The sequence below is a fragment of the Galeopterus variegatus genome, unplaced genomic scaffold, assembly GCF_000696425.1.
Source record: "Galeopterus variegatus unplaced genomic scaffold, G_variegatus-3.0.2 Scaffold5762, whole genome shotgun sequence".
Lineage (NCBI taxonomy): Eukaryota > Metazoa > Chordata > Mammalia > Dermoptera > Cynocephalidae > Galeopterus > Galeopterus variegatus.
In genome coordinates, this window is record NW_007731873.1 from 73,119 (window position 1) to 93,468 (window position 20,350).

General features: G+C 37.5%; 1 protein-coding gene across 2 annotated transcripts in view; it reads left to right on the top strand.

Annotated features, from left to right (window-relative positions):
- Window positions 1-20,350, top strand: part of TNPO3 (transportin 3) — an 86,628-nt gene that overhangs the window by 48,533 nt on the left and 17,745 nt on the right. For both annotated transcript variants that reach the window (XM_008589929.1, XM_008589930.1), the window contains 10 exons: window positions 1,695-1,802; window positions 3,471-3,562; window positions 5,487-5,626; window positions 8,414-8,605; window positions 10,828-10,919; window positions 12,199-12,275; window positions 13,584-13,644; window positions 14,446-14,586; window positions 17,646-17,762; window positions 18,854-18,948. In XM_008589929.1, coding sequence (XP_008588151.1) covers window positions 1,695-1,802; window positions 3,471-3,562; window positions 5,487-5,626; window positions 8,414-8,605; window positions 10,828-10,919; window positions 12,199-12,275; window positions 13,584-13,644; window positions 14,446-14,586; window positions 17,646-17,762; window positions 18,854-18,948 — 1,115 coding nt within the window. The remainder of the gene's footprint in view (window positions 1-1,694; window positions 1,803-3,470; window positions 3,563-5,486; window positions 5,627-8,413; window positions 8,606-10,827; window positions 10,920-12,198; window positions 12,276-13,583; window positions 13,645-14,445; window positions 14,587-17,645; window positions 17,763-18,853; window positions 18,949-20,350) is intronic.

Sequence of the window (20,350 nt, forward strand, 5' to 3'; positions counted from 1 at the left end):
TATAGGATCTAGAGTTTGAGCTTTATTAACTTTTGGTGGTGTACTTTCTTGGTTTTTTGCTATACTCTGTTTTTAATGGTATAAAATACTCCTGTGTAGTTAGATGGAAACTAACACAAAAGTGAAATATTTAGGTGAGGATGTTGAAAATTACATATGATTTCACCCACATACGTACACATTTTTCTTTACAGTATTTATTACTAATTTTATAATTTAAGAAAATGTAGAAATAATCTATTTGTTTAAAAGAAAACATAATGGAAATTTTGTAAAATAGGCCATTGGAAAACTCTTTAACCTTCATGCTTTGCTTTGTCTCTTCAAATTTTGCAGTATTTATTTCATCCTTTTGGTTGGTTGATTTAATCCCTGTCCTTTAATATAGGACCTGGTGTAAGTTTAATTGCTTACAATTAAATCTGACATGTTATTCTCTTAATCTTAATGTTAATATTGTGTTTGAGTCATGGTATTTTGTATCTCCACAGAACTTTAGTGATGATCTAGTCTAGTGGTTTTCAAACCTTTTTTTTTTTTTTTTAACTGAGGAATCCTATATTCATCTACATTTTACTTGAAAGCCTGATATGTAAATAAAAGCAGGGCCGCTGTGGTTTAAATGGCTCTACTTGCTTGATACCCTTCCTCCCTTTGCTAGTTCTGTGAGTGACACCATTTCCCCTTCAGGTAATTCCTTACACTTATAAGTGTATAGTGCTTTATAATTTTGCATAGTGCTTTATAATTTTATCCATGATCTCAACTGAGCCAGCCATCATTTCCTCCTCATTCCTCATTCCTCTAAAGCAAGGAGGTTGAACTAGATCAGCAATTCTCAATAATGCTAAGGGCTTTCTTTCAGGTGTTTATGGTCCGCTATTCTTATACTTGCTTTTAACCATCTCACAATTGGTAGGATAGCCTTTTGTCACTTTTAGAAATCTGTTGTAATAGGAAGGATTTAAAAAGCATGGAATGGAAATGATCTCTAAGTTTTTTAATGAAAATGTTAAAGTAATAGCAAAGGTGAAATACTTTTATAGTGAACATCTATGTACCTACCACCTAAATTCTACCATTCATATTTTACTATACTTGTTTTATTATGTATCTGTTCACCTATATGAAATTCTCTTTAAAGTTTAAAATTGTATTTTATGTGCAAAGTTTTTGTGATAGTGGTTGATTTTGGTAGATCTTGAACCATAAAGCTTCAGAGGCTTGTTCAGTACTGAAGTACCCACCTTCTGTAGATAGGCTTATAACTCTTAATTTGCCACTTCTTTCAGGTCACTTCTCACCCCCACCATGTCATATTTTTCTAACAAAAAAAGCTGTAACTTGGAAATACAAAACACACACACACACACACACACACACACACACACACACACACGCGTACGTGCGGAAGAGTTTCTTATAGTAAAGGTAGAGGTTAGTTTGTGTTGACTTACTTGACAGTTTTCACAGGTGCGGAAGAGTTTCTTATAGTAAAGGTAGAGGTTAGTTTGTGTTGACTTACTTGACAGTTTGGGGGAGCCTCTGTCTATAGTAAATTTCCCCTGTGATTTAACTTTCATTCATTGGGACTTGACTGTTTAATGCCTTTTTCTTCTTTATTCTTGATTTTATAGAAGTCAATGGGAGCCTCAATGAGATTAAAATAAATATTATCTGATTTGAAATTTCAGGAGGGTGTTCCTGAGGAGACTGATGACTTTGGGGAGTTTCGGATGAGGGTATCAGACCTGGTGAAGGACTTGATTTTCCTGATTGGGTCTATGGAGTGTTTTGCTCAGGTAAGCCCATCTGGAGATTCTTGCCAGTTTTACTGATCACCCAGTTGTGTTCATTTCTGTTTCTTCTGTAAATGTTCCATCTTATTTCTTCAATCTCAGTGGTTAAGTAGCATAATAGATATGCAGGTGCCTAGCACACTGCCTGGCATATAGTAGCTGTGTTTATTTAGTATCTTATAAGCCATTTGCAGTCTATAGATGGTCCAGTTATGGTTTATTCTATTACTCTTATTAATGAGAGCTGTTCTACTTGTACAGCTGAAATGGAAGATCATAGGTAAACATTAAAGGCTGCAGGATAATTAACAGGAAATTTGGACCTAACCAAGAAAATAGGCAAATTTTCCTGATTTAATAATTATGTACCAACTCCTGGCAACTCTTTTAGTTATTTGGCATTTCCTTTGTCCACACTTATGGTTAGATTCCTGTGCAGTTTCATCCCAGAGGTGACTATACTAGAGTAGAAGATTCATAGTCCTGTGGTTTTCCTGATAATCAGTGAGTAACACTTTACCTTATCAGGTTGTATCATCCATCACTTAACATTAGCGTAATTTCAGGTGGCTTTCATATTGCTGTATCATGCTCTAATGAGCTCTGAAATACTAGTTTGGATGCTTTGTTGCAGCAATACTGAACTTATCTAGAAAAATATATATGTATATATTTTTTGGCAACTCAGCCATTTTGTGTATATTTGGGCATAATCTCACCTAGAAAGTGTTAATAAAGTTATAACTATTTTTTATTAAGCAAAGCATGTTTTTTGACTACAAAGACGATTTGGGGATTCTTAGAAAGCAGATTCAGTGAGATCCCTGGATCAAAGGCAGATGACTTGTACTCAGACTATTTCAGTTCTTCTCTCACTGGTTCTGTGGCTTTGAGCAAGTCCCTTGATCTTATACAGACTTGACTTTACAAATTTATATAAATTATCGATGTTGTCCAAGATGTGTTCTATGGAACACCAGTCCCATGAGATGTTCTTTGGCCAAAACAAAAAAGTTATATCATCAGTTAAAATTGGGAAATGATTTAAATAGTGAATTAAAGGCTCTGTGAGGTTGTACAACAAGAGAGTTGTTTAATTTTATCTTGCCTAGCAGTGTCTGTTATTTGACAATTGAAATCTTATTTAGACTAATACCTAGCCACGTTCCACAGATGGATATAATCTGGGAAATTCTGGACCAGAATGTCTCTGAGTACTGTTATAGGTGCTTCTAAACAGCCGCTTTTTAGGAATTTAATCTGTGCTACTAGAATTGGTGCAGAAAAATAGTTAAAACAATAGAAAGGTAAAGCCAACATATAGAGAGGATTTACATTGTATCTTTGTTTTAAGTGTGTTTATCCGTTATCAGGATCAGGAAAGGACATTCATGTAATATATTTTGTTTTTCCCATGATACTCATTTTCTGGGGCAGGTGATATCTTGACAAACTCTTGGGGATCTAAGTGGATATATTTCAAATATTAAAATAGTAGTTACTTCTAGTTAGTGAGGATGTAAAAAATGAAAATAATGTTCTCACTCTGAGAAATAATTAGATTTAGAGACAAGGAACCAGATTTATTTTAACTAAGAGGATTTTTTATTTTGTTTGTTTTGGAATTCTCTTTCCTTTTAATGGATCCATAATCCACCTCTTCTTCTCTAGTTATATTCTACTCTGAAAGAAGGCAACCCACCCTGGGAGGTGACAGAAGCGGTTCTCTTTATCATGGCTGCTATAGCAAAGAGTGTTGATCCGTGAGTGTCTAAAAAGTCTTTTGCTGGGAACTCTAAATATCAAGAGGAAGGAAAATTATACCATTTTTCTTTTATATGGTATATGCTTGGAAACTCTTAGAACTTACTTTTATAGTGGTCTTCTGAATTCTAGAGTCTAGTCCAGAATAGCCTGCATTGCTGTTACTATGTTTTTACCATATTTTTTAGAGTTAAAATTATTTTACTCTTGATGCTAGGAATGGAATGCTGATTTATTTTTCAACTAACACTCCCTTGTGAAAGTTGGTATGATCAAGAATTTATTAAACTAAATTGTTGGTACTTGCTTAAAAGCAATTGAATAGGCACTGATTTGGGTCTTCTGCTTGTGTGACCTCGGGTAAGTTATACTTACAAATGTTTCATTAACATTGTTCCTTTTTATGTCTTAGAGAATCATTTGTGAATTTCAGAGACGCAAAGCATAGGCACTGTTTGACCTAAAAGAGTAGCAAAATCTATCTAAAGGGCACTTATTTTGATGATTGGCATTGAAAAATTTCTAATTATTTGAATTTTATTTCTAATCACTTAGCATAGAAACTCTATTTATGACATGAATCCCTAAAGAATGAATTTACTTTGTGCCAAGAGTTTATAAATTTATATTAATATCTGTCAGCTTACCTTGAATTGTGATGAGATACTGCAGTCAAGCTTGCTGTTAAGGGCCTTAACTGGAGAAATGGTTAAGGCAAATATTTATAAGAAGTACAGTTCTTCTTTGTTAGCTGCCTTTCAGGGCTGAGTCAGTGAACTCTTACATTGTTTCTAATCTAATAAATATTCAAGGAGATAGAGTAGGTTTATTTTTCTCTATTAATAAGTTGTGGTCCTTAACTGTATACCATACTATTTGCTCTTAAACCTGTTTTGGTGTCTTTTGGAACCTTCTGTGAAAGTCTGAAGATTATTGAAATTAATATTCTAACCAATATGTGTTGGTTTGAAAAAGGATGGGCAGTGTTCAGTAATTGGCTTACTATCTCTAGGAAACAAGACATGAGAAAAGATTTGTATATATTTTGTTGTTGTTGTTTATCTGCATTTTAAGCCAACTGCATGATTACAATTTTTTAGTGCACATAAAGGACTTAATTGACCTAGTTTATCAGCAGGGGTGCTCTTGCTCTAATCCAGGATGTTATTTACATTTTATGTATCTTTTATTTCTGGATTAAATTCTTTCACTTTGGGGCATCCTCCACTTTGCTCAGAAGAACTTCAGCCAGTATACTTGAAGGGTGGGGGAGAGAGAAAAAAAGGGAAAAAATAAATTCATGGAGCTGTGGAAAGTGGTTAACTTTAATTTTCCTTCATGTTCCAAATCAGGGCACCATAACCTGTTCTGCAGGTTGTTTTCTTGTTCTTCCCAGTTAGTGAGCTGGCTACCCATACTTTCCAGTTCTTAAAGTTTCCAATATCCAGCTATAAGAAATCTTTTGGCCAATAACAACTAATAGAAAGTGGTCTGTGAGAACTATTCATACATTTAGCCATTCAGCAATATTTATTAAGTGCCCACTATGTGCCAGGCACTGTCCTAGGTGCTGCAGATATAGGAATAAATAAAAGATTCTTTAAAAGAAGACATTCATCTGCAGTAGATGTCTGCCTCTCCAATCTGAAGAGCCTCTATTTGACAGCATGATGGACACTTTACTTTCATTCAGAAGATTAAGGAGCAGTATGCTTCTCCTGAAACAATGATAACTTTTATATCTGTCTTTTCCCCTTTTTTGAGCATTTGAAAAACTGTCATACCTAGTGTTACGCACTTTTATCTGAATGGTTATTTAGAAAGAAGTCCTTTTAGCAATGCTAAATGTCACCGCAGCCTGTTATTTGGCCAGAACATAACATCTGAAATCAGTAACTGTGAATACTTGCCTTCTGTACTCAGGGAGAACAATCCAACACTTGTAGAGGTCCTGGAAGGAGTTGTCCGTCTCCCAGAGACTGTACATACAGCTGTGCGATACACCAGCATTGAATTGGTTGGAGAGATGAGTGAAGTGGTTGACCGAAATCCTCAGTTCCTTGGTACATGTGAACTCTCTTCTCTGCCACTGCCATTTCTCTTTTTCTGATTTCTTCTCTTTTTTGCTCTTGTTATCCTGCTTTCTCTTTTTCAACAGGTAGAATGTTTATAGACAATGAGAGTAAATGTTATATTGTAAGTTATTGCTTAGTTGTTACAACATTTATAATCTGATCTGGGAGAAGAACTTTTAAAAGATTATATCTCGGGCTGGCCCGGTGGCGCACTGGACAGTGCGCCGCCTGGGAGCACGGTGGTGCTCCCGCTGAGGGTTCGGATCCCATGTGGAGACCGGTTCCCGCTCACTGGCTGAGTGCAGTGCGGGCGCAACACCGAGGGTTGCGATCCCGTTGCCGGTCCCCGGTACGGGTGCAACACCAAGGGTTGCGATCCCGTTACCGGTCAGTAAAAAAGACAAAAAGGAAAAAAAAAATATTATATCTCTGGATAGGAAAATAGTTTGCTTCCAGTGCTCTGTTTAAGTATGAACATTTCTGTCTTCGTTAGTCTTTGGCATATCCTTGAGCTAGTAAGACTCTCCTTTGGTTCTAACCTAGAAGCTACTAATAGGTTAAAGTAAAGGAGAGGGGTTTTCATTATTAAATACATGCTCCATTTAAAAACTTGGAATTATCATTTGAAATAAATAAGTACAAATTAAAATGCAGACTGTTAAGTTATATAATCTCTGACTGCCCTTATTGACTTGAAAAAATAACTGAAGAGCATATTAATAAAACAGCTTTAGAATTGAAGACAAAGTTAGAAATTGTTTATTCTAACCCCTCATTTTGCAGATAAGGAAACTGAGACCCAAAGAGATTAAATAATTTATCCAGGATAATATAGTCATATATCAGGCCCTAACATTCAATAAGGATACATTCTGAGAATTTTAAGAATTCCCAAATTTGTGACTAGTATTATATCATTAAGTTTGATGTGTTTCCTGTGCATATCTTCATTATCACCTTTTTACTTTTTGTACGTGATCTGTTTTTAGTGACCAGAAATGCTTGCTAAAAAGATTGAATGTGTTCCTTTTTCTTGTTACTATATACAGAGCATATGATAGACATACTCACATCATAACTGAGCCACTTTACAAGTTCAACATACCATTTCAAAATGTTTTTGAAAAGCTTATTTTCTAATTCTTAGATTTCTTCACTTCCATGATTTGCCTCAACATTTAACTTTCTTTTCTGAACCATTTTTCTACAAAGATAAAAAGTGGGTTTGGTTTTTTTCTGTTCATTTAAATTTAATATCCTTAGTTCATGTCCAGTAAACAGCAAAGGTATGTTAAAGTGCAGACTCTTATTAAGCCTTATCATTCAGTACCAACCTTGCAGTATCTCATTCAGATTTTTGCCTCAACATTAGACAAATTGCTATATTTTCATACTCACCATATAGTCAAAACCACAAATATTCAATTTGAGAATCACAAAAGTCTACAATATTAGAGTTGTTGGGCTAGGTTCTAGATTCTAGGTCTTCTGATTCCTAGGCTAAACAGGCTTAAGTTTTATTTTTTTGGTTTTTGCTGGGTTGGTGCATTGGATTGGTCATTAGACTAGAAATGGAGGTAACGGTTTTAAATGGGCTTTTGATTCTTCCTTTCTTTCATGGTTTGTTACAAGGTCACTCTGAAGTACTCATAAATGCTCTTTAATTTATATGGTTTATATGGTTTTTCTCAGGATTTTTTCCGTAGAAAAACATTCTGGTTTTTATAAAGGAAGGTAAAAAGATAAGTAGAATTTCCTCTATAGAAATTCACCTTTATAATCAACTTTCTTGGAACACTTACATTTGGTAAAATTGAATTGATTCATCTGGAAGTGCTAAAGATTCATCTACATGTTTTTAAGGCCTTTGTCACTAGAAAGAAGCAAGAATAGGGGCCGGCCTGTGGCTCACTCGGTAGAGTGTGGTGCTGATAACACCAAGGCTGCGGGTTCGGATCCTATATAGGGATGGCCGGTTAGCTCACTGGCTGAGCGTGGTGCTGACAACACCAAGTCAAGGGTTGAGATCCCCTTACCGGTCATCTTTAAAAAAAAAAAAAAAGAAGCAAGAATAGGGGCCGGCCTGTGGCTCACTCGGTAGAGTGTGGTGCTGATAACACCAAGGCTGCGGGTTCGGATCCTATATAGGGATGGCCGGTTAGCTCACTGGCTGAGCGTGGTGCTGACAACACCAAGTCAAGGGTTGAGATCCCCTTACCGGTCATCTTTAAAAAAAAAAAAAAAGAAGAAGCAAGAATAAAAGTTTCAGCTTTAGACAGTTATCATTGTCCTGATGAATGTAGGCTGTTTCCAAGTGGTTCATCTCTGGGTGTAATCGTAACTCTGATCTTTGTATTCTTTCTTATACTGCCATATTCTTAATACTTGGATGATCATATATTCTAAGTCAGTGGTTTTCAAACCATGCCCTGGAATCCATAGAGTTGCAAGGAACTGTTGACTGCCATGATGGAAGAAATGGAGGATGAAATAGATAGGGCTCAGGGCCTCCTGACACTGTCTCAGTGAGATCAGCTCTATTTTTATGTTTTATATATAAGGGTACTTCAAAAAGTTCATGGAAAGATTCATATTCTCTTTTAGTTCTATTTTTCCATGAACTTTTTGAAGTACCTTCGTATTGGGGTTCTGAACTCATTTCATTTTTAAAGTTTCTTTTGCTTTAAAAAAAAAAAAGTATGTAAATCTCTTCTTTAACAAAGTAGTTTTCCTTGAGTTTCAGATATGTAATCTCTACTTGGTTTTTCTCCTTAGATCCTGTGTTGGGCTATTTGATGAAAGGCCTGTGTGAAAAGCCCTTAGCTTCTGCTGCAGCCAAAGCCATTCATAACATTTGCTCTGTCTGCCGAGATCACATGGCTCAGCATTTTAATGGACTCCTGGAGATTGCCCGTTCCCTTGATTCCTTCATGTTGTCTCCAGAAGCTGCTGTGGGCTTGTTAAAAGGTATTAAATTCCTGTTAACCAGTAACAGTCTCCTCTAAGCCACTACTTGGAGTTACCTTACGTCAGTCATATCCCCGTTTTTCAGGTGCAATGTACTTAGTGATGGGGAAGGTAGCTTTTCCACTAGAGGGGAGGGTGTCGACTATGTGTACATGCATTCTTTTCTTAGACTATTTTAAGGTTATATAACTAATTCATATTGCTTGCAGTATGTATAGCATAGACCTGGATTTTAGGTGGAGACAACACATTTGAACTAAACATAGTCACTTTTTAAGTTGGGGGAAGAATGAAAAGAGAGATCAAATAAGCATTGCCAATACCAAAGAGGTAAGTGGAAGTTTAAAAGTAGTATGCATGGATCAGTTCTGTAAGTAGAAGTTAGAGGTCCTTGTCTTTTAGTAGTCTTTAACCATTATTGATCAGCTTACACTGAGTGAGTGCCTATCTAGAGGCAGGCAGTATGGTGATAAGTCTCAGACTAGCAGAAGAACTCGTGATATTAAGGCTAGGAAAAAAGACTTAGAACAGACTTTAAATATGATGGCTATTTTTAAATATTTGAAAGGTTATCTTATAAAAGAGGGATCATATTTATTTTGTGAATAATCAGTTGTCAGCCATTTATAGGGAAGCATATACTGGCTCCTGGAAGGAAAACAACCAGACTTACTGAGGACAGATAGGGATGTCCTGTGAGATGATGAAATCCTTATAGCTGGTAAATTAGAGGGGATTAGGTTATATCAAATAAAAGATTAGATAATATGACCTGTGCAGTATCTTTTAAACCTCTTTGAGTGAGTATGTGAGTATATGGTCTTATGTGTGAAATAATTGTGTTCTTTCTCATTTGTATGACCAGGTTCCTTACCAGCTAGTGTGACTTTGCATTTTTTATGGCAGATTTTCTTTTTGTACCATGCATTTTGGTTGATTCCCTTTACAGATAATAGATAATAAGGCATTGAATCAGAGTCAAATATTCTGTCTTGTCATTTTCCTGTGAAATTTAATCTTGATACGGAAGTGATATCTAACCTGTAGTAGAATGTATCTTTCCCAGTTATCAGTGTATCTTCTAGAGGCAAAAAATGGTTTTTTAGTACCATTCTTTTCTGTAATAATGAATTAAAAGGAAAGTCATATTTAAGTCAGATCCCCATCCCCCCAGTTTTAAAGAAAAGTCTAACTCATCCATGGCTTATAAACTGCCTAGAAAAAATCACTCAGTTTTTTATCCATATTTGAAGATTTAGGAATTAATTATTGTTCTGTTGAATGGAACTTAGGAGATAAAAAAAAAAAATCAAGGGGTGAAAAAATCATAGTCAGGGGGTTTTTGACCTAGAAGGGACCTAGGCTAATATATAATCCTTTGGATTTGGGGGAGATGTTTCAATAGTTGATGGGGATAGAGTGGAGATTGCAATGAAAGGGAGGCCGAATGGGAAGGGTCTGAGCTTTCTATCCCCACTTGAACTTAACAACCTCTCTTTTGAAAAAAACTCAATTTATTGGAGCTCCAAGTTAAGATTTTACTGGGAGGGAGGGGAGAAGCTTTACAACTATTTAAATAAAAAAGAAAGAAAGAAAGAAAGGCAAATTTGACTGTTACTTTTCTGTTCAGCTCACTTATTTCACGGATGAAGAATCTGAGGCCCAGAGAGAATGTCTCACTTAAGCTCACAGAGTATGTTATGGAAGAATGAGAATGAAATCTCTAATTACAGCTCATTCTTCCTAAAAGCATTGTGTTAGTATTTCTCAAACTCTTCTGATAATAAGAACTGCTTGAGGTACTTATCTAAAATAAAGGTGGCTCTTGACTCACTAAATCAGATTCTCTGGGAAGTTTGAGAAACATTGCATGGTGATATATAAAAATAGCTTTGGCATTGGCTTTGTAAAGGAGATTTTAAGTCTTTGAAGAATTGGAAGGGGAAGCATATTTAAATATCTTTAAACCAATTGACTATTGAGAAGAAATAATATTAACTTCAGTTTTAAATGTCAATGTGAAAGTCAATCTATAGTCTTCTAAGCCAAATAAAGAAAAACTAACTATAAATAACAAAATGTTATAATTTTGAAGACAGTGCTGATCTTTGTAATAAAATGGAACCAGTTAGCTTTTTCTATTTACCCATGTGATGTAAACCAATTGAGTTACCTCAATTCAGCTTTTATTTTCTTCATTTGCATCTTCCTTTGTTTTTCAGGGACATCACTTGTCCTAGCCAGGTTACCTTTGGATAAGATTACTGAATGTCTTAGTGAACTATGTTCTGTTCAGGTCATGGCATTGAAAAAGGTGAGTCCAATTAAGTAAAGTGTGAAGCAAATATAAGATGTTCACATATTAGAAAGGAGACTTATTTACAGATGACATTCTGTCTACCTAGAAAAACTAAGAGAATGAACTGAAAATTTATGAAAATTAATAACTGTATCAAAGTTACTGCATACAATAAGTATTTCAATATCCAATAGATTCTCACTATACCAGTAATAACCTATTGGAAGATATAATACAAAAAGACAATTCAAGTTAGCAATCAAAATTGTAACCTACCGGGCCGGCCCAGTGGCGCACTGCTACAGTGCGCTGCTTGGGAAGTGTGGCGGCGCTCCCGCCGAGGGTTTGGATCCCACATACAGACCGGCCGCTCACTGGCTGAGCGGGGAGTGGGGGCAACACCGAGGGTTGCGATCCCGTAGCCGGTCCCGGTCCGGTACGGGCGCAACACTGAGGGTTGCGATCCGTTGCCGGTCACGAAAAACAAGACAAAAAAAAAAAAAAAAAAAAATTGTAACCTACCATGTTTCCTTGAAGAATATTTTAAAGATAACAACTCTTCTCCAGTTACATTTATAGTGCAATAACAGACATATCAATGGGATTTTTAGAACTTGACATGGTAGGCCGGCCCGTGGCTCACTCGGTAGAGTGCAGTGCTGATAACACCAAGGCCACGGGTTCGGATCCTATATAGGGATGGCCGGTTTGCTCACTGGCTGAGCGTGGTGCTGACAACACCAAGCCAAGGGTTGAGATACCCTTACCGGTCATCTTTATAAAAAAAAAAAAAAAAGAACTTGACATGGTGATTCTAAAATTCTCTAATGATATAATGCTGAGTATTTAGGAAATTTTGTGAAAGAAGAATGAGAGGTAACTTGTTTAAAATATAAAGTTATAATAATTTTAAAGCTGTATAATATAAAGCTAAATATATATATGTCATATTATCTTCTATATATTAAGTATAATATAATAACATATACTGTCTATATTAGAGGGTATATAATATCTTAGTCATAATTGAAGTAAATGGAAAAACCTCAAATGATACTGTTTTCCATTCCCCAGTGATCAGATAGAAAAATATGTAGTGTTGGCCAGGATGCAGTAAGATCGAGGAAAGGAGTTTGACAATATACATGAAAATTTGTAACATTTGAGTAACTTTTAGAACTATAAAAGGAAATAAGCAGAGATTGAGCCAAAGGTTGATGTATAAGGGTGATGTTGCAGTGTTTGCTGTAGGTTTGTACATTTGATGACCGGATGTTAATGTCTGTCTCTTCAGCTGTTGTCTCAGGAGCCTAGTAATGGCATATCCTCAGATCCCACTGTGTTCTTAGATCGCCTTGCGGTGATATTTAGGTAAGAAGGGAGACTTTGAATGTCTTACTGGGGTTAAAAGCTCAAATGAAACAGTTATATATTGAAGTAAGCAAGCACTTTTTCACATGCTTCCAAGTACCTCCTATAATCCCTTGAAGTTTTTTGTCAAAAGCAAATTCTAAGAATTCATTCTTGGGAGATCTTTGTTAAAAGACCCTTTACAAAAGTTCCCAGGTGATGCTGCTGCTGCTGTTGCTGCTTGTTATTCCAGGGACCACACTTTCAGAACCATTGCTATATAGTATATGTGTGCCAAAAAATGAAGCCTCTTCAGTAATTGAGTGAAATTAATCCTTTTTTGAAGTCAGGAGGAGCCTAATGATTAAAAAGGCATTTGAGTGGCAGTGTTCAAAGGGTGATCCTTACTGGGTTACATAATTTATAATTTGTGAGAGCCATAGGCATAAATGGAATGTCAGAGTAATAGTTGTGTAGAAGCCTATGTGGGATAAGTTAAAAGAGGCATTGTTTTCACTTATTAGTTACTGTCAACAGGTATCTTTCTCTGAGTTGATGCAATGCTTTTCTTATGTGATTAGGAGAGCCTTGTTACATGCCATTCTGAGAACCTGTTAACAACCCTAATTTCACATTAAATGAAAGGAAATCTGTAATAGATATAAATGCCTGAATTAAAGAAAATTAGATTTTTTATTAAGTCACTGTTAAGCTTTTTAAAATTAAAGAGTAGCTTTCCTTTAAAGAGGTTGGTAGTTAGTCATTCAGTTTTTTTATTTTGCTGCCTTACTTCAACTTAGTGGGCTTTTTAATTACACAGAGGAGTTGGATTTTACATATTATGGGTGGGTCCATTTTGTGTATCATTGGGGTCAGACTACAATGACGAGAAACATCTATGGTAGGCCACAGTTCCTAAAGTTTTTTTTAATCTTTTAATGCTAGAAATGAAGCAGTATTTGGTTTCTCATAGTGGATTCAGACAACCCGTGTGTATTTTTTTTATTAGTTTGGAAGAAATTGCATATTTAGGTTTATAAAGGGAAAAAATGGAAAAGATATTGTAGTGTCCCATAGCCCCTGTACCCAGAGATGGATTGATTTTGCATGTTCTAGTAGAAGTGACTTAAAGGTAGCAAAAAAATGATAGGATGATTTAAAGTATGTGCTTGTGTTTGTTTGCATGGAGTAGGAGGTAAGTAAATGACTTTACCTTCTGGTTTTCTTTTTTTGGTGAGGATGATACTAAGTGAGCAAGCATTGATCAGGGCTCTGGGTCCTCAGTGAATTGCTCTTCTTTTATTATTTTGGGCCATTATCTTTTCCCAGACATACCAATCCCATTGTGGAAAATGGACAGACTCATCCGTGCCAAAAAGTCATACAGGAAGTAAGTGCTAATGGATACCTGTGGAAACAAGGCTTCCTCCTTTTTCCTTACATGGCTTTGGGTAACTCAGTTGAGAAGAGGTACTGTCTTCCAGGTTTATAGGGAGATTCAATATGTTGATATGGTTTCAATTTTCATGAGAGGAGGTACAGAACCATCTAAATTTTGTTTTTTAAATTTATTTTAGATTTGATAACAAAACAAGTTGTGGGGAAATGTACCAAAAGGCCTTTTGTTCAAGGTCTTCCACCTTCTTGCAACTACCTTTAAACATCTCTTCCAGGACCGGCCCGTGGCTCACTCGGGAGAGTGTGGTGCTGATAACACCAAGGCCATGGGTTCGGATCCTATATAGGGATGGCCGGTTGGCTCACTGGCTGAGCATGGTGCTGACAACATCAAGCCAAGTGTTGAGATCCCCTTACCGGTCATCTTTTAAAAAAAAAAAAAAATCTCTTCCTCTGCAACTTATACTCATTGTTTTCATCCTCATTTAGGAAGTCCAAAGTTTAGGAAAATGTATATTTCTGTCTTGTAGTAAAGTTAGATGGCTCTTCTCTCTGTTCTAAAGAGTCATAGTGTTTCTCATAAGAAGTGGTTATGTTTTAATGATGGTAGCGTGTTGAACCTTTGTACATGCATACAGACACAGAGGCCAGAATCAGGCAGTGTTTGTTCCTATAATAAATGTATTGTCCAGATTATTTAAAAGCCAAATCAAATGTTACCAAGTTAGAAGCATTTTTTCAGGTCTTAGTTGTTGATTATTTTCTTCCTTGTGCTTTTTCACTTTTTACTCAGATATGGCCAGTTTTATCCGAGACTCTAAATAAGCACCGGGCTGATAATCGGATTGTAGAGCGTTGTTGCAGGTGCTTGCGCTTTGCTGTTCGCTGTGTAGGCAAAGGATCCGCAGCCCTGCTGCAACCTCTAGTCACACAGGTAAGTTCTTCATGAGAGGGTGTATTAGTCCGTTTTGTGTTGCTATAATAGAAATACCTGAGACTGGGTAATTTATAAAGGAAAGAGTTTTATTTGACTCACGATTCTAGGACAGCTGCATCTGGCATGGGCCTCAGGCTGCTTCTACTCATGGCAGAAAGCGGCAGCAGCTAGTGGGTACAAGCAGATCACGTGGCGAGAGAGGAAGCAAGAGAGAGATAGAGAAGGTGCCAGGGTCTTTTTAAGCAAGGAGCTCTCGCGGGAACTGATAGAGCGAGAACTCACTCACTACACCCCCTCCCTCAGGGAGAGCATTAATCCATTCATGAGGGATCCGCTCCCATGACTCAATCAGTTTCCAACACTGCCACATTGGGGATCAAATTTCCACATGAGTTTTGGAGGGGACAACACATCCAGACCCCATCAGAGGGTAACATGTTAAGCGTACAGAATTTGTTTTTTTTTTTTTTGTCATTTTTTTTTTTGAGACCAGCTGCACCGCGCTCAGCCAGTGAGCGCTCCGGTCATCCCTATATAGGATCTGAACCTGCGGCGGGAGCGCTGCCGAGCTCCCAGCGCCGCACCCTCCCGAGTGCGCCATGGGCTCGGCCCAAGCGTACAGAATTTGAAATAGGAGCCTTTAGAAGAAAAACTCTGCTGATGAAAATTTTTTTGTATTTATTAAATACAACAAAAAAAAATTGAAAGAGATTAGTTCCTGTGGTAGGTATGTTGTCTATAAGGGAAACAGCCAGTACTCTCTTCTGTATAGTGGTGATCTAAACTGTAACACATTCCAGTGTGAAATTATGTGAAGAGAATGACTTTCATGCTTAGCCCATACATACTTATGGTAAGCATTTTTATATTTATCTCTGGGAAAAAATGTGGCAGGTTCAAATTTGCTATTTCTTGGCCTGAAGGGATTTTCTTCTGTATTGGCAATAGTTGTTCACTAAGTCTCTTATTTGCAAAAAAAATGAATTTGACTCTTTTAATCATTAAGATTGATGTGTAAGTGATGGCGTGACTCAACATCATATTCACATCTACAACTACTCTATATGAGACGCCTATGCTTAGGTCACTAAGTAATTTGTGTTGACTGTATCCTTACAGCAGGGCCAGGACTAGGGTGAGGCAACTGAGGTGCCTAGGGCACAAAATTTAGGGAGCCAAGGCAAAGTGCCAATCCTGTATTTGCAGGACTCTGAGCAAGTGCCTTCTGAAATTTTGCACCCACGTTATGATGAAAACTACTGCAAGACTTTAGACTAGAGCTACATCCTGATCTGAAGTGACCCTTCTCCACCTGGGTAGGGCAGCTAAAGAGGTGCTGACCCTGAGAGTTAGTGCTTTCTTAAATTTTGTACTCTAGGCACACTCGCTCACAGGCAGGGTTATACTAATGTAGTGTTGGCACTTGTAAAACTGCCTCCTTAAATTGTAGATTTGATTAAAGGTTGTACAGGTAAATATTTTACCAGAATTTTAATTTTTAGCAATTTTCTACTTTTGGTATACTCTGAATACAACAATATATGTTTGCGTTTAGGCTGTATCCACCTCTGGTTAAGTGTCTCCTTCAGTGCAGTGTGTTCTGGGTCTAATGCAACTTGATTTAATGCCCCCTTGCTATTAGAGGATACCCTTATGACTCTGATATATATATTTTTTATTCCTGCTAATCAAGTTATGTGACTAATCCAATAGAGTAGAGTAGCAAAGTATGGGAGGTGTGTTCTAAAGTCAGTACCTGTGACAAAAATGAAAAGTATTCTTAAAAATTCCTTAAATCAGTGGTCACCATATTACATCCAGTACACCAAAAACAGCCACTTGTTTTTGAAAAAGTTTTACTGAGATATAGCCATGCTTATTCATTTAAGTATTATCTGTTGTGCCACAGTGGGAAAGTTGAATAGTGAGAAGGCCAAATTACCAGCAAGGTCTCCACTTTTTACTGTGTGGCCTCTTCAGAAAAAAATTTGCCAACCCCTGACCTAAATCATTCATTAGTGGAGCATATAGTTTTGAGTATACAACACAGCAGAGTCATAACTCCTGTCTTATACTCATTCCATGGCATATGCTGATAGATGAGTCAGTTATTCTATCTTCAGCACCCCCACCAAGCTCATAGAGTTGAATTCATGTATTAAGATCAATACATATGTGTTGTGATAGCATTTTAAATAGGTAAATCTACTGTTGTCCCTTAATTTTTGGAGGATACTGGAGTAAAAATCCTAACCAAATCATTTAAGTATTCATGTTGTATTAAAATTTTTAATCTATGGATATCTAGATAGCTTGATTGGAAACAGTTTTTTACTTAAAAGATAAAATAAATAGGTTTAGGAGCAACTCAATTTAAATAGTGCTTTCACGGGCCGGCCCGGTGGCGCACTGCTATAGTGCGCCGCTTGGGAAGCGTGGTGGCGCTCCCGCTGAGGGTTCGGATCCCGCATACAGACCGGCCGCTCACTGGCTGAGCGAGGGGCGGGAGCAACACCGAGGGTTGCGATCCCGTGGCCGGTCCCGGTCCGGTACGGGCGCGACACTGAGGGTTGCGATCTGTTGCCGGTCACGAAAAAAGACAAAAAGGAAAAAAAAAAATAGTGCTTTCACTATCTTTTCCAGGATGAGAACATTTGATATTTTTTGGCCCGGCTGTTGCTATATATCTTACTTATTGCAAATAAGAGGAACCTTTGAGGTGTTGGAAAATTTGACTATACTATGCTAGGGTTTTGCAAATATACGTGAGCTCCTTAATGGCTCCCAGCTTGAAGTATTAGGCAACTCTCTTACAGCATTGTCTTAGGAAGATAAAATGTCAAACCCTTGAAAGAACTCTAAATAGAAAACTTGAAAATTATTGAGAAATTGAGCCCTATGTTTCAAAAGATGTTGCCAACAAGCTTTTACTATGTTGCCTCTTAAAGAGAGGAGACCAGTCCATCATTAAATTTCTTCCTGAAGACAGGTTCCTAAGTTGATGGTTTTTGAAGGGTGAAGCATTGAACTAATTGTTTGGTTTTTTCCCTTGGCAGATGGTGAATGTGTACCACGTACATCAGCATTCCTGTTTCCTGTACCTTGGCAGTATCCTCGTGGATGAATATGGCATGGAAGAAGGCTGTCGGCAGGGACTACTAGACATGCTTCAGGTGTGTTTTTCTTGGGCAGTATGGATGCATTAGGCCTGGAAGGTCTAAAGGCCTAGTAGTGTGTTCTTCACACTTTGGTTCTATTGCTTTATGTGTTTCCTCACCCCACATCCCAGCATGTTGATTTCCTAATAATGAGGAGGTAGGAACTTCCTACTTGTTCTCTGGACAGGCCTGCTTGGGAGAGTGAGAAAGAGAGATCACATGAGTGTAATGATCATTACAGATATTACTACCTGATTTATGTTCTCCAGAGATAGAGTGTTGGGGTTGGTGGGGTGGAGTGGGAAAATAGATTTAAAATAAAGGATCTCTAAGCTCAAGCATGATTGTATTTTTAATTTCATGTCTAGAACAGCCAATGAACTAATTTACTTTATAGCAGGGAAAGTTTTTGGATTAATAGCAGGCATTGGAAAAGGCTCCTGATATACGGCTTTTTCTTTATTCCTAGTTATAGAGAGGGAATATATTAGGGCATTAAGGTATGCTGCTCCTTTTCCCAAGATGTCTTTCCATTTAAAATTGACATTTCATTATTATTATGAAACTTCTACTCCCTTAGTAGATTGGACCATAAGTAGTACATAAACAGAGTCTTTGCTTTCAGAAGTTTCTAAGCCTTTGAGATGACATCTATCCAGTTTCCTCAACTAAAATCTGTACCCTCAACCCTTTCTGAAATGCGGACTTCATATGTGAAAATTGTCAACTGGGAAAGATTTCTTTCTTCCTTTTCCTGATCTGATTCTTTTTTTTTTTTCCTTTTTGTCTTTCTTACTGACCGGCAACGGGATCGCAACCCCCGGTGCCGCGCCCGCACCGCGCTCAGCCAGTGCTGAGTGAGCGGGAACCGGTCTCCACGTGGGATCCAAACCCTCAGCGGGAGCGCCACCGCACTCCCAAGCGGCGCACTCTCCAGTGTGCCACCGGGCCGGCCCCCTGATCTGATTCTTATCACAGTCTTTTTTTTATATTCCTGCTGTGCATCCTCCTTTGTTCCCTTTGTATTTATTGTGATAATCGGCAAGCTTGAATGCTTTGGCATTTATATATAAGCATTTCTTTTAAAAATCACTGTTCTATTTTAGGCACTGTGCATCCCCACCTTTCAACTCCTAGAACAGCAGAATGGTCTCCAGAATCACCCGGACACTGTAGATGACCTGTTCAGGTTAGCCACCAGGTACGTCCTTCTGAAGAGCAAACTGCAAACCATTTTTCTTATTGCTTATACCGTGCTTATACTCATCACTGCTTAGGCTTACCACCTGACACTTGGCTGTTTCCTTATCTGTACAATGAGGTTATTGAAGTAGGTGGATTTTAGTGATTCTTAACCCAAAGTTGAATTGTGAGCTGATATATCCTCGGAAGTGAGGAGGGACCTATTGGGTCAGGGGAGGGGGTAAAGTATCTCTGTTCCTACCATGAAGGAGGAAACATCCATAAGACAATAAAAATGGACTTGGTAAAATCATTTGACTAGGTAATCTCTATAATCATCTATAATTTTGACTTTTTATGCTGCAGTGATTCCATGCTTCATCTCAACTTTTCCCTTGAGAAGTTTAGCATCCTTTAGATATAGTCATATCTCAGAATAAAGAATTCCTAGGATTTTAAGGTATCTTAGAAGTTATCTTGAAAAAAAAAAAAAGTTATCTTGTACTGCACTTCCCAGCTCTACCCCCAGCCTGCCACCCTACTTAGTGCCTTAAATTCCTTTTACCAGTAGCACTGATAATGTGGTTGCTGAACTTCTGCTTGAATCCCTTTCCCTACCTAAGGAATTTGAACCAAATCAGTTTGTGAACATAAAAGCATTTTTTTAAAAAAAGAAACTATTTATTTTAAAAAAAACCAAAAAACTATTATTTCATTTACAAATGTGAAGTAGTATTGACTTGACCATTTCATCTCAGGATTGAATATTGAACACTTTTTTAATTAGTTTTGGACAAGTTAGAAGCCCCCCCCCCCCCCCTTTTTTTTCAGTTGATAAGAGAGAATTGTTGGATGGGCTGTCAGCCTCTGTTTTTCCAGGGTTTGTTCCTTGGAAAACTAATCCCTAGAGATGCTGTTTGCACAGTGGTGAAATAAGTATGGAAAATATTATATCTTTTTCTTAAGAGATTGTCCCTGTGCAATAAAGGCTCTGAGAAATCCTGCAGTAGTTTCAAACAAAAAATAAACAAGCAAAACCACTTTGAAAATGCAGCATTTTCCAAATCAAAACCACACTGAGATACCATCTCACCCCAGTTAGGATGGCTAAAATCCAAAAGACTCTGAACGATAAATGCTGGCGAGGTTGCGGAGAAAAAGGAACTCTCATACATTGTTGGTGGGACTGCAAAATGGTGCAGCCTCTATGGAAAATGGTATGGAGGTTCCTCAAACAATTGCAGATAGATCTACCATATGACCCAGCTATCCCACTGCTGGGAATATACCCAGAGGAATGGAAATCATCAAGTCGACGGTATACCCGTTCTGCAATGTTCATTGCAGCGCTCTGTACAATAGCCATGAGTTGGAACCAACCCAAATGCCAACATCACAAGAGTGGATAGGGAAAATGTGGT